The following is a 14130-nucleotide window of genomic DNA, read 5'->3' as shown; positions in this document are numbered from 1 at the left end:
TCAAAGGCCACACGGCAGCTTCCAATGCGAAGATAAGACTGGATGTTTCCCAAACCGGCAAAGGTTAAGGCCACTTCCTTCTCCGGTCCTAGGTGAGTCAGAGTGCATTTTTTTTTTTTTCCCCCTTAACCAGCACTTAAATCCCACAAGGCAGCCATTACTATTCTCACTTTACAGATGGACACTAAACTGAGGCAAAGAGCAACGAAGCAGCTTCTGGCCCCGCACACGACCACGCTGTCACTCAGACCCGGGTCTGCCTCGCCCCAACGCCCAGTGGTACCGCGTTCCGACCCCGCGCTTCCTCCCTCTGGACGGGAGGCCGCACGCAGTGACCGTTTCTAGGAAGCCCTCGGTCCAGCCACCGGGGAAGCCGACGTCAAGGCCAAGGAGGAAAAGGACACCTTTAGGGATGACCCCAGAGCGGGTCACAGAGCAAAGCGGGCGTCAAGCCCTCGGCTTACAGGGCAGACGGCCAAATTCATTACCTTTGAACCATGCTGATCGGGGGAGGCAGCTCAACAGTGCACGACGCCCCAGTGAGTGATGTCTGAATTGACTTGCGCGACAGGGCTGGCCCCCCACATTTAACCTGCCAACAGTGGGTGCGCCACCCCGTCCTCAGCTTCGAGACTTCCTGGGGGCTTACAGAAAGAATTCCACCCAGTCCTGACCCTCCCCCCTCACTGGGTGAACAATCGCGCGGCCCGCCCACGAGAACTCAAGTTTTCAAGACCGAGTGACGTCCTCTGACCCACGCGCGGGGCACGGCACGCTGCTGCACGCCGGACTCCCCCTGGCCAGGCGCTGCCTGCGCGGCGTTTCACTGGGTGACAACCACGCAGCCCGCTCCGAGCCGGCCACCACCGCGTCCTCACCCCGCACGTCCTCCCGGCTGGCCGGGAACTCGCGGAGGACAGGAACCGGCGTGAGAAAGTGTGTCGCTGAAGACGGCCGCCGGCACCAGAACTAGCTCTGGTGGACCGCAGTCTTGGACACTCTCCCCCTGGGAGTGTTCAGAAAATCAAGGCAGTTTTTCCTCGGCAGCTTTACTGGGGTACGACCCACGTGTCACACGACACTTAAGTGCTTTGCTTAGCTTCCCCACGGTCGCCGCTCACCCCTGTCCTGTGCTACGGCCCTGCGGACCGCGGCGACGCCGAAGTGGTCCGTCCCACAGACGGAAGCGAAGCTGGACAGGAACCACGCACGCGGCTACGATGCAAGGAAACATAGAGGGGTGGACGGCGAAATGGCCGCACTGTTGGGACTGTGGAATCACGAGATTTTTTTTTTCTTTTGCAAAAATACTCAATCTTGCTGTAATAATCATTTGACAAGAAAACGTGCGTAATAGCAAAGTGAAGCAACCCCGTTGGGTAAGGACGCCCGCCCACCGGAAGAGCAGGTGCGCGCGCAGCCCCCGGCGCATGGAAGCCCCCGCAGACGGCCTCTGCCAGCCCCTCCTGTGGAGCCACCGAGGAACCGCCCCACGAGGGCGGCCCAGGGGAGCCAGCCCCAAAGGCCGGAGAGGGACCCACAGCTCCTGGGCCGCCCCACACACCTGTCCTCCGAGGTGCCCTCAGGGCGGCCGGGGCAAGAAACGCTCCGCACCTCCCTTTCCGCCCCCAGAGCCTGGAGGCCAGCGAGCCGACTCCGGCTGCAGCGGGCAGGCTCCCTGCCCTACAGCAGCCCGACTCCCTGCCCTGCAGCAGCCCCACAGAAGCGCCCGTGTCTGCAGCCTCCTCCCGGAGCCTCCTCCCGGACACGGTGCATCAGGACTTCTCAGGACTCCACCCTGACACGGTGCTGCTGCTGGCAGACGGCCAGATGAGTAGCCGACGTTTTCCTGGGAAACGAGCTCCCGGGGCAGTTTTCAGGTCCCAGAGAGTTTATTCTGATACTTTAAAAGATTAATGATAATGCTGGGCCAGGGGGGAAAGGGCTGGAGAGGACAGGAAGTGAGGGGAATATTATTGAGTCAGTTCTGCCCAATACAGACCTAGACTCGGATGTCCATTAATAACACGTCTACCGAGTCACTTGACCTTCTGAAGGGAAATTCAGGTGTGTACGTATGGCCACCGAAGGCGGAGACGGGTTCACGGTTCACTTGGCTGGCCAGGCCTCCAGGACAGGGCATGTGAGGACTTGACCAAGATCCACCGCGATGGAGCTCTGAAACTACCTACCAATGCAGTTCCAATACCGCCCCAAACTGCCCACCAGGGCGCCGCAGCAAACTCACAAGGTGCAGTGACATTCAAACATTTCAGGGGAACGTTTCAACCGGCTGGTGGGGCTCAGTGGATTGAGCGCTGGCCTGTGAACCAAAGGGCTGCCAGTTTGATTCCCAGTCAGGGCACAGGCCTGGGTTGTGGGCTGGGTCCCCAGTAGTGGAACCACACATTGATGTTTCTCTCCCTCTCTTTCTCCCTCTCTAAAAACAAATAAAATAAAAAAGAATAAAAAAAAATTTCCAAGGGAAACACAGCATTACTCAACATCTCTCAGACACGGCACAATGCAAGTATTCTTTTCTCCGGCGGCTCAGTTGCGAGGACAGTAATACTGATTGTTGAAGCCAAATACTTGAACAGAATTGTCTTGGATTTCCTTCGGCCTAGGAGTCCTGTGGAAAATCCCGGAGGGTGCTGGGAACCTAGAAATGTGGCGACTTCTGACCCTCAGGACGAGAGCATGTGATCGGACTCACTCGGGCTGGAAAGGCTAAGCGACGCGAACAGCTGTCTCTCCGGGCAGTTTCTCAAATCTGATAAAAATGACAGGAGGCCCACAGGGTCTCACACTCACAGCAGATCCTTGAGATCACACTGACAAAACCGCATTCACACCCACCTTCCCATTCTGCTGTCCCAACCAACCAGCCGGCCGAGTGGGGGCCACGGCCCTGGCTTCCCGGACTGCGAGGGGCAGTCTGGGTCGTGGGCCCGTGGGCCCTGGATGCAGGGGGGCTACGCCAGTGCCCCTCCCCGGCCTTCCCGCTCCACACCCACGGGGCCGGCTCCGGTCTCTGAACGCCTCATTTCTAGAAGACTTTTGGCCCTGAAGAATTTAAAAAATGTTTCAACGGGGGATCTACACGCCTTTTAGAAAATGCCAAAACAGCCCTGGCTGGGTGGCTCGCCCAGCTGGAGGGCCGTCCCGTACACCAGGAGGTGTGGGTCCGATCCCCGGCCAGGGCACACACCCAGGTGGCGGGTTCGATCCCCGGTCAGGGCGTGTGTGGGAAGCAGCTGCTTGATGCTTCCCTCTCACATCGAAGTTTCTCTCTTGCCCTTCCTCTCCCTCTAAAAACCAATAAAAATGCATCCTCAGGTGAGTATTTTAAAAATAAATAAAACAAAAAATGCCGAAACATGTTTTCCTCCCCCGAGGCCACTTCCTTGACCCGGAGACACGGTTTTGTTTGGACAGATGCTCGCTCCTTGGGCCTGGAGGGTTCTCTCCGGGCCGCGGCCCGGACGCCGCCCCACACAGCGAGGCCGGCCTCCCAGGTAGCTGGCCACCGGCCGCTCGGCGTTCTCGGCCCAGGCCAGCAATGCCCGCGTGTGTTTCCAAAGGAAGGGTGTGTCGGGGACAGTGAGCGAGTGGAAACACCTTCGCCCACAGGAACCGTGCGAGTGGGGAAAAATAAACAAGGGAAAACGCTCCCGGGCAACCGAGGTAAGCTGCGGACAAAGGGGAGCGGTGCGAAGGGAGGCTCGCGTGCCAAGGGCACACAGACGGAGGAAACACTTAAGCCACCGGGCTGGCGCCCAGGCCCTGAAGTGAGCATCCCTGGACCGGGCGGCCTCGGCTCGCCCCGCTCCTCCCTGGGCAGCACTGCCACCTTCTGTTGAGTACGCGGAGCACCGAGTCGGGCTGCTTGCTCACGGGAGAGGTCAGGGCCACAGAACTGAAGTGAGGAGGATCCGACGGGCCTGGGGGAGGTGCCGGAGCCTCCTGTTCCCTGGGTAGCCCTCGGCCACCTCCCCCAGCCCCCTCTGCTCTAGATCAGAGTGAGCGCAGCTACCCTGGAGCCAGCGCAGCGCTCCTGACTCCGCGGGCCGACGGACCAGGACCTGAGGCTCCCCAAAGGTGAGTCTGGAGCCACCGTTTCCTCCTCAAACCCCCAAATACGGGACTCTGCACTCACATCGGGCGACCCCGAACATCCGAGTGACAAAATGAGGGCGACTCCCAGTCTTCGCACTCCACTCGTGTGGACTTGCCGAAGTCACCAGATGACAAAGTTAGAGAAAACTCAACTTTGCTCAGCCACGATGCCCAAGTCTTTCCCCGGGAAACCCCTGGGGGGGGGGGGAGTTGTCCAACCCCAACCTGCAGCTTTCTTTTAGGACGAGCTTAACAAACGGTGTTTTGAAACCCATCTGAGAGAGGTCCAGGAGCAAAGAGCTCACGGCCTCCCGAAGCGGCTCAGCCCACTCTGGGCCAGGGACGACCGGGCGCTCGGCGTGAGCCCAAGACGGAGGCACACTCCTGCCACGTCATTCTGTGCGTCATCGCTTCTCACGGTGGCCGCCCCCTGCCCTCCCCGGACCCCGAGACAGCAGACCCAGCTCCCAGCTCCTCCCCGGTCCTCTCCCTCCCCACGTGCTGCGGTCTCAGGCCCCTCACCTTTCGGACGCCCCGAGTGTGCTCCAGTTTAAACGCGGACCCCACTGCTCCCAAAGCAGCTCCCCGACTCGTGGGGCCACCTGGGAAGGGGGCAGAGGGGCTCTGGTCGTTGCGCCTGACACTACTGCACACAGATCTGCCGGACGGTGTTACGCTACGTGTCTGTCTGCATTGCACTCAGGGAGGCCTCCTGAGACAGGCGAGGCCGACGTCGTCCCGAAGCCCGCTTTCCAGAGGGGCAGCACGCAGGTGGAGGGGCATCCCCGAGGACTGCCGGAGCGCAAACCCAGGTCTCTGACGCCAGGGCGCTCACTTCTGCCCACCCCCTGGGCTGCCTCCTCTCCCTCTGGAGGCCCCACTGCCCCCACGCGGCTCAAGGCCCCTAGAGCAGCAGCAACAGCTTAACGGGCACACGGCCCCATGAAAGGGTGACCGCAGCTATTTAATCTTGCCGACCCGAGATTTCCGTTTCTCAACAGCGGTTCTCAAAGTCGATCTGTGGACCCTCGGGGGTCTGCAAGGTCAAAGCTATTTTGATAGCACTGAGACACTGTTCACCTGTTCCACTGTGCTGACGTTGACAGGGGAACAGTGGGCCAACTTGCCGGCCCTTCAGAGTAAATCGAGGCAGCGGTGCTGAGTTCCAGCAGGTGTCACACCCTTGGTTACAAAAAAAAAAAAAAAAAGAAGAAAAAGGCCAATTTCACTTCCACACGTCCTTGACTACTGAGTACCTTTCTAAAGCACCCTGTGTGACGACGTGACAGGTGTGCACAACCTCGATCATCTCCAAGAAACGCACGTACGTGAGTACTTGGGCTCCCAGCTGAACTAGCTGCTTTCTTCACGGGACACCGTTTTACTGGAAAGAATGACCGACAGATGAACTAGGGTTTTTCTGACTTGGGGGTTGGGCAGATGTTTTCTCAAAAACAAAACGAAACCTGTCGCTTCCAGGAAGACGGAGGGTATTTATTGGCAATGATAGCGTTCAGGTTCTGCAGCAAAAATTAGAACCCGGCCTGGCTGGCATAGCTCAGTGGAATGAGCTCAAGCTGCGAACCAAAGCATCGCAGGTTCGATTCCCAGTCAGGGCACATGCCTGGGTTGCAGGCCACGGCCCCCAGCAACCGCACATTGATGTTTCTCTCTCTCTCTCCCTCCCTCCCTTCCCTCTCTAAAAATAAATAAATAAAATCTTTAAGAAAATTAGAACCTGGGAAATAAGAACCTGGGAAAGCGTGTACCCCGTCCGCACCGTGAGCCAGACGGCCCCCCCACGCCTAATGGCTCGTCCGATGAGATCAGTGATGTCACCAGGAAATAGTTTTGGGAGGGCCATGAGAGATCCAAATGTGCCGACACTGAGGACACCCGTGTCACCCAGTGAAGCGCCGTTTCCCAGATCACCAGTGCCCAACGGTGCGGAGCTCCGGGCGGGTGAAAGGGCCGCTCCGGGCGCCGGAGACTGCGGGCGGGCGTTACTGCCGCAGGGCCCCACGCCCATCACTCAGGCCTCACGGTCCGTACTGCAACTAAGCAGCCTTCAGCAAACTACCGCTTGTTAAATTTTCATGAAGTATCAAAGGAGAATATCCGCAAGTGCCTGGACAGCTAACAAAATGTTTCCGTTTCAAAGGACCTGTCTGTGTGAGGATGGAGTTTCTTCAAGTACTTCAACCACAGTAACACTGCAGCCGACTGATTGCATGCAGCGGTTACAAGAAACTAGCTTTCTACTAAGATAAACATTAACGAAACTTATAAATTGGTAAAACGATGCCTCTCTTTGTGTTTCTTTTTTGGAAAGAGTACTATTTTTCATTAAAAGGTTATGTTAATATGTAACAGGTTGGTTATTTTAAAATAAGCATTGAAAGATTTTTTTCAGTTTTAACGTCTAAGAAAATAAACGTCAACAGATAAGACAGAAATGGAGAAACAGTCTTTGAGGTCATGATTTTTAACCGTGTAGAGGAACCAAAGTGTTTGGAGAACTGCTCTGGCAAAATGAGAAGCAGCGAAAGCCCAAGTGGGAAGGAGTGTGCACCCCCTAGTGGAAAACACACACATGACAGCAACCCGTTTGCTAACAAAATAAATGACATCCTCTGGTTAGAAACTTCGCCTACTTAAAGTAGAAATATTCAAAATCAGAGGTTTAGAACGCCAAAGTAGAGCTAGATAACAATTGGGATAAAACGCAAACGTGACAGCAAAGCTCCAGAACAGAGGGGGGCCTGGGAGGGGTTCGAGGGGAGGGGCTGCTGTCTGGAAGACAGGCTGGTGTCGGCTCAGGCTGCAGAGGAAGCCGGGGCCCCGACTCAGGAAAGCGGGGCACAGAGGGTTCACGCTGGGGACCGTTTTCAGCCCTCAGAGGCGTCATGAGGATTCCCAGTCTTTACGTCCCCTGGCGGGTCTCTCCAGCTGCTGGAGACTGGGGAACGTCCACGCTGGCGAGCCCCCTCGGACCCCTCTGGGCTCACCCTCCAAAAGAACTATGTCCAGTTACCTGGGGGTGGCAGGGGGTGGGGTGGGATTCTGTGTTCTGATTTCTGAGGGCTCCCCTGCAGGGACAGAAATTGTTCCCTGGAAACTTTTCATTCCACAGACTTGAACTTCAAATGATCGAACGGCAGGGATGTAAAGCACGGCATAGGAAACACAGTCAGTATTGTAATAACTGTGTGTGCAGCCAGGTGGGCACTTTGTAAAGTATATGGTTGTCTAGCCACTGTGCTGTACACCTGAAACCAGTGCAGAATAATAATGAGTGTGAACTGTAACTGAAAAATAGAATGAAAAAGAAATACAGCCCTGGCTGGCGTGGCTCAGTGGACTGAGCACGAGCTGCAAACCGAAGGGTCACCAGGTGATTCCCAGTCAGGGCACACGCCTGGGTTGCGGGCCAGGTCCCCACTGGTGAGCACGCGAGAGGCAACCACACACTGACGCTTCTCTCCCTCTCTTTCTCCCTCCCTTCCCCTCTGCTTAAAAATAAATCAATAAAAAAAAATAAGAGAAAGAAATGTGGTAAATCACAACAGTCAAAGAGCAAGTATAAACGACACCTTATGTTTCCAACCTCCTTATGACACAGAGAAATGGGGGGCTGAGCACAAAAGACACAGTAACGAACGACCCACTTCTGCCCCCCGACCCCCGGGATTCTTCCTTTCTCATAAAGGCGCGCCATTCCCCGGGGATTTGCTGTTTGAATCACTGCATTCCAGAAGGGGCGGCAGTTAGGTGCACAGGCCCTGCTCCTCAGCCCACTTCCCCAGGAGGCTCCAGCTTGGGGCAAAATCTGGCGACCACACACACAGAAGCTCCAGGGCCCACAAAGCACTGACACCGAGATGGCACCTTAGGCTTATTTTGTGTGCAGGCTCCGAGGTCTATGCCCCACATACTAGGACAGAAGCCAAACACGGATACCACTGCAAGCCCAGGCTGAGCTGTGACCTTCCTGCCAGGTCCCAGGCCTCCCTCCAGCTTGGACGCGGGAGCCTGGGTTCCTCGCCAGGCACAGGAAGGAGCCTGAAATGTTGTTCCTAGGATACATTTTCCCTTCCTACATGCTGATGCTAAAACATCCTGGTACAGCGACGCCTTCTCGGCATCACCCACAGCCTTTCCACGGGTCCCGTTTAGGGCTCGTACCTAGTTCTGTCCGATCACAGAATCGGTTCCAACCTGAAGAGCTCATGTGCATTTTCGAACGCGCTACCACTTTAGGTTCTGACTGGGTATACTTTTCCTAATTCCACCAGGTCAGCTTGAAGGCCTCCACTGGGTTTAAGGCAGCTTTTAATCACACACTTTGGGCCCTATTCCCCGGGCCCAGCGGGATACAATCAGTCTTCTTCTTTCAGAGCCGGGGGGGTCTGTCCCTAAGGAGCATCTCCCCGACAGGCCCACTTGCTCTGATGCCCAGCATGGAGGCAGAGTGCCACAAGCCCACCTGGCACGGGGTGGGCAGTCCTTAACCCTCATGATGGCAGGGTTGAGGAGGGCGAGGGGAGGCACTGATTACCCTCGGCTGCTACTGGGATGGAAGCAGGAGAACTGGCTACGTCGTCCTGAAGACCACTCTGCACGGCCCACCCCAGAGTGGAAGGGCTCGAGCCCGGAAAAGCAACGACTAGGCTCAGCAGCCCCAACAGCAGGGGGAGGCCCTGTTCCCTCACCCCCTGTGGCCCTTCTGCGCTCCTGGACAACCGCAGAGAACCCAGGGCACGCAGGGCGTCCCTCAGGGCTCCCTGACTCTGGAAACACCCCCACACCTGCCCCCCCCTGCGTGGGCAGTGACCCCACAAAGCCCAGCAAAGCCAGTGCTTTGGCACAGCACGGGCAGACGGCTGCGCTCAGCCGGGCCCCCAGCCTCTCTAGCCTGGAGCTCTGGCTCTGTCTGCGAGGCTGAAGGTCCAGGCTGCCTCCAGACTCGCTTGCGCCAGAGCGGCCTCTAGGTTCCCCTATGGAACTGACTTTGCCCCAGAACAATTTACACATGGGTGCACTGCGTGTCTGCGGGACAGACCTTGACCAGACACGGGAACTGAGCCATACTGTTACAATGCCCTGTTAGCATCCAGCCACCCACCACAGCCAACACCAAATACCTTTGGGTCATCAGCCTCAGGTTTTTCAGTCTCTGAATCGTCATCTTCCTACAAGACAAAGAATTTAGAGGATTAAGCTTAAAAGAGTGGGCCTGAGGGTTCTCACATGCATAACTAGGGGCTGCAGCAAATTTACCTGGCCGGGGTCATTCCACCAGGAACCCCTCCCCTCCCCTATGACCCGGAACTGGAGAAAGAAGGGCAAAAGGAGATGTTCTGGGGGCAAAAGAACATCAGCGGCTCCAAGTTGGTACTCCAGCAGCGCTACTGTCTACACTAGTGAAAATGCCTGAGTAACCACACAGGGAAACATGGAGAAGAGGTGACCACATGCTTCAGGAAAGCCTAAGGCCCCACAGGGTAGAACAAGCACACCGTTTCCAATGAGATATCAATTACTTAAAACCAGAAACACGGACGTTTTCTCCTTTGCTCCTCAAAGATGCGAACACACCCAACTCAGACCCTCGCCGACCGTGGTCACGGCCGGAGCCCGGTGGCCCGCACATAGCTGCACTGGCACGTCCACCAGGCAGCACCGGCACCAACACGAACAGAAGGAAGGTCAGCATCCAAGGACCAGGGCAAGTGACCCGGGACGGCACGACTAACGGGCAAGGCCCAGCCTTTCTGGGACCCCAGGTGAGGTGCCTTGCCTCCACCCAAGGCCTCCCAGACCTGCAACCTACCGCTCTACCCAGCCTTGCTCCTTATCCAATGGCCCGCCCGACACAAGGCACCGCACAGGCAAGGCGTTCTCCGAGGCACACGCGAGAGCCTCGCAGGTGCTAGCCCACCCTTCCACTGAGTGCTCATGAAGGTCAAAGGTTAGCTCCCCTATCAGGATCCACTCATCCGATCCACTACCCAGAATACCCCAATGCGCGGGAATATTTAACTGAACACCCAGGAAAAAGTTAAGTTTCACTTGAAACTGTTTTTTCCAATCAAGCTACACTGTAAATTAAACAGCATTCCAGGTCTTAATAGAAACATCTGCTCAGAGACTTGAACCACCTATTCCGACGGGTTTGAGGTTTAACTGTCTTGTAAGGTGTCAGCGAGCCAGAGGTCATAAAGGCAATCTCCATAACCTCCTTCAAACGAACCCGATCAGGCCAAATATCAGAGACGCAACTGAGCCAAATACAATCACATTTGAGACCGTCTATACTGGGATTTAACGAGAGGATTTCACAAAAACATGAAATAAAGCTTAAATATAATGAAAATCTTAAGGAAAACAAATGTGGAATAACGTTTCAAAACACACTATGCAGCTCTACTGAAGAAAATCATTACGGATGGTAAGCCAGAATGCGTGCACTTAAAAAGCCAGGAAAAGAACATGACTTTCAAAGCCTTTCTAACCACTTTCAGTCCAATTCTGATTTATCAGCATCAACGGTGGGGCGAGGGGCATGAACACATCTTCCCAAAGAGCATAAACTACGCAGCCCATTTTTGTTTACTCTGGAAAGCAGTTCAACAGTAATATTTACATATCAACGTATAACGAAGTTTTCAAACCAATACTGGAAGTACATTGACTATTTCAATTACGGTCGTTGCTAAATATCCAGGTTTAACTTTGCACGTCTTTGTACTAAGCACCAACTGGAATCCTTGTTTTGTTTCCCCCCCAAACTTTAAAATTCTGGCTCATGATACTCAGGTGATGGTGTATCTAAAGCCTTTCTGGTGGAGACGCAAGTCCTCTCTTGTTAGCCAACACACACTGAACTCCAGGCAAGATTTGTGGTCAAGAACCAGGGGCACTGTGATAACAAGTGTGAAGTAAAATGTCAAGGAAGAAGTTGAGAAGGATTAAGTCACATACACACAATAATAATTTTCCTTCCTAATCTTTTAAATAAGCTAAAGATTTGAATGAGCCCCCACCAAGATGAAAAATAATAGTGTTGATCGCAGATATAAATGATACACCAATTAGAATGAACACACTGTTACAAATAGAATAAATATGATCTAAAAAGGGAAAACCACCATAAAACCCTCGCCAATATCTGGGTTAAATAAAATAATTCACTATGTTTCCCCCCAAAATTTAATTCAAAGGTTAATGCAAAATGCTCCAGGTGAAGACAGATGTGACTTACAAACAGAACTGCCACTGTCCAGCCCAGTTCCCTTCACTGACACCAAAGAGTGTGTGTGTTGGGGGGTGACCATTAGGTAGAACCGCTGGAACAGTTCCGGAAGTTTCTAACCAGCGAAGTGGCGCTCTGAGCAGCGGCGGGTTCGGGCACAGATCTACTTACCGACTGTTTGCTGTTCTCATCCTCTTCTTCTTCGTAACCATCTTCATCACCCTCGATGCGAGAAAAATCGTCCTCTCCGTAGGCCTCAGACACCAATCCACCTTTCTCCTCTGAAAAGGAGAAGAAAAATAAAAATGAATAAATGGGGGAAAGTGCAAGTAAACCTTTCGGTGATCTGAGTGGCTAGAACTATATCTTAGGGTGAAAAAGGAACCTAAACCTCATGTTAAATGGCCGCAGGCCCCAGACTGCGCTGTTTGAGCACCTCTGTAGACGGCTACATTGTATCACATGCACCAGTGAACTGGTCTCCTCATAGGAGTCCTCTGTCGTCCTCATTTCTGTGTGTCCTTCCCCAGGAGCAGGACCTTGAACAGGGGCTACTCCACGGGACTCCCAACACACCTGCCTCAGAAACAATCTTTTCCTACGTTTAACACAAAACAAACCACCGCCAAGAAAACCCTAACAACAATACGCATTACTGGGAAACCGCCAGACAACCTCCTGGCTGGCGAAGACCACACAAAACGGGCAGCAGCGAACTCAAGTCCAAGGCCCTCACTTTCCATTGAGGAAACAGACCCAGATAACGTTAGGAAACTTATCGCCGCTCTGCGCTCCCGCGTACATCCGTCCCCACTTCCTAACGCCGCGCTTCTCACCGAGTAGGGCAACAAAATCACTCGGGAGTTTCAACAACGCCCAAAATAACGGGATCGCCGAAGAGCCTTTAGAGTTCACACACGCCCAGGTCTACAGAATTAGACTCTCGAGTCTAGCGGAGACCAGATACAGTTTTTAAAAGCTTCAAGATGCGTCTGGGGCACATTACTTAACAGTTATAAATGCAGTTAAGATACAAGTCGTATCACTCTCCATCTACGTTTTGCTCATCTCTCTCTCCCATCAAACATCCTCAGAACAGGTAGCCTATTTCATCAGCCTTGGACCCTGCCCACCCTTTGTATACCCCTCTGCCCAGCAAGATGCCCGGCACAGAGCTTTTCAGTCAATTTTGGCAGGATAATCGAGTCAACGGAAGGAGACGATGCACTTTTACCACAGAGCGTCCGCCCAGGACCCCGACGGCGCTTCGGGGCCCGACACTCGGGGCACCGTGACCATCGCTTCCCCCTCCCACCCCGCAAGGGGGGCAGCATTCGGAGTAAACACCCGCTTCTCCCCCTTCCACCTCCCGACTCGGGCCTCACCGGCCGCGCTGCCCGCCGTTTCGACTCCAGCCTCGCCGTCAGACTCGGGCTCTGAGTCTTCCGCGTACACCGCCAGAGAAGACAGGACATTCTTCTTCCCCGCCATCTTCCTCCCACCGCCTCGGCCGGCCTCACTCCCTTGACTACAGAAAGACGACTTCCGTACGGAAAGGCGACCTCTTCCGGGTCCCTGGAGAACCCGCGCCGGTTCCAGACCGGGAACCAATCAAAGACGGCTGTTTCTGAGTCTGGCCCCGCCCCTCGTGAACGTCACTACTGCGCGACGGATTCAAGGTTGCCTGAGTTTTACCTAGTAGTGAGGGTCTAGCTGATCGGGTTCTCAGAGCTGGCGGTGGCGAGGGGGCTCCTCCCGGGGTTCCCGAACCAGCAGACGTCGACCTCCTCCCCCCACCTTGAGCCCTTCGCTGCTGGGCGGGCCGCGGCCGGCTTTGATACCTTGGCGTGGAGAGAGAGAGTCTTCAGCTGAGAAAGGAAGAGAAGAGTGGGTTGAGGGGCTCCGAAGAGGAAAGCGGAAGATCTCTTCTCTGGGAGAGGGGACGAAGGGATCGGTCGGGGTCCTGGGAGGAAGAATGGTCGTCATAGCCGTGCGTATAGGAGGAGCTGAAGACGGATCTTAGACAAGCAGTTCCACCTTCCCCAGACTATTCCGAAGACAGTGTGTTTTTTTCTCATGATCTGATTTCTGGCTCCGTGCTATATATACCGTGTGGCCTGGGAGAGTTCAAAATTTTTTTTTTCCCTGACGTAAAAGTGGAGATGTTAATTACCCAGGAACGTATTGCTTGAGACTGTTCACCTGGAGCTGTATTACTTGAAGATAATATATTGCTTGAGTGTAATAAAGGAAATTTATACTCAGAGAGAAAAATCAGCAGTATCTGAATAAAAGCAGAACAGGGGGCTGTTGCCACAACCATATGATCATCAGCTTTGCACTAACCTCTGGCCACCGTCTGTCGCTAAGATGAGCAGCCACCATTCTTCTCGTTTTGACCCTGAGCATCGAGTCCGGAGCACGTTGAAGAAGGTCTTTGGGTTTGACTCTTTTAAGACGCCTTTACAGGAGAGTGCGACCATGGCTGTAGTGAAAGGTAACATTGCAGAACTACCTGTGTTTACATTTATGCTGGCTATAAGGAAGCACTCCCTGCCTAGAACACCCTCCTTCTGACCCTTCCTACCTCCCCACCTGGGTCCTTAATTGGTTTTGGAAAGCTTGTAGACTCCTCCCCCCAAACTTGCAGTTTTACTGGTGGAGCCACCCAGCTGTCCTATTTCTTACACTTCATATTCAGAGCTACAGATTGTCTTTGAAAACAGTTCATAGAGTCCCCCTAGTGTGTGTAGGGG

The 14130-nt window shown here is 54.3% G+C and overlaps 2 protein-coding genes across 2 annotated transcripts in view; one reads left to right on the top strand and one right to left on the bottom strand.

Annotated features, from left to right (window-relative positions):
- LOC123817661 (SAP30 binding protein) overlaps positions 1 to 12925 on the bottom strand; it is a 31548-nt gene extending 18623 nt beyond the window's left edge. The window contains exons 1-3 of the mRNA XM_045837468.1: positions 12760 to 12925; positions 11546 to 11655; positions 9264 to 9311 (exon numbers count right to left, since the gene is read on the bottom strand). Coding sequence (XP_045693424.1) covers positions 9264 to 9311; positions 11546 to 11655; positions 12760 to 12865 — 264 coding nt within the window. The 5' untranslated portion in view covers positions 12866 to 12925. The remainder of the gene's footprint in view (positions 1 to 9263; positions 9312 to 11545; positions 11656 to 12759) is intronic.
- A 122-nt stretch (positions 12926 to 13047) lies between these two features.
- The window catches only part of RECQL5 (RecQ like helicase 5), a 31384-nt gene continuing 30301 nt past the window's right edge, over positions 13048 to 14130 (top strand). The window contains exon 1 of the mRNA XM_045836872.1: positions 13048 to 13871. Coding sequence (XP_045692828.1) covers positions 13745 to 13871 — 127 coding nt within the window. The 5' untranslated portion in view covers positions 13048 to 13744. The remainder of the gene's footprint in view (positions 13872 to 14130) is intronic.

Source organism: Phyllostomus hastatus, unplaced genomic scaffold (genome assembly GCF_019186645.2).
Source record: "Phyllostomus hastatus isolate PE091 unplaced genomic scaffold, TTU_PhHast_1.1 phas_contig_210, whole genome shotgun sequence".
Lineage (NCBI taxonomy): Eukaryota > Metazoa > Chordata > Mammalia > Chiroptera > Phyllostomidae > Phyllostomus > Phyllostomus hastatus.
The sequence above is the reverse complement of the archived record's forward strand: the minus strand, read 5'-3'. Positions and strand labels throughout refer to the sequence as shown.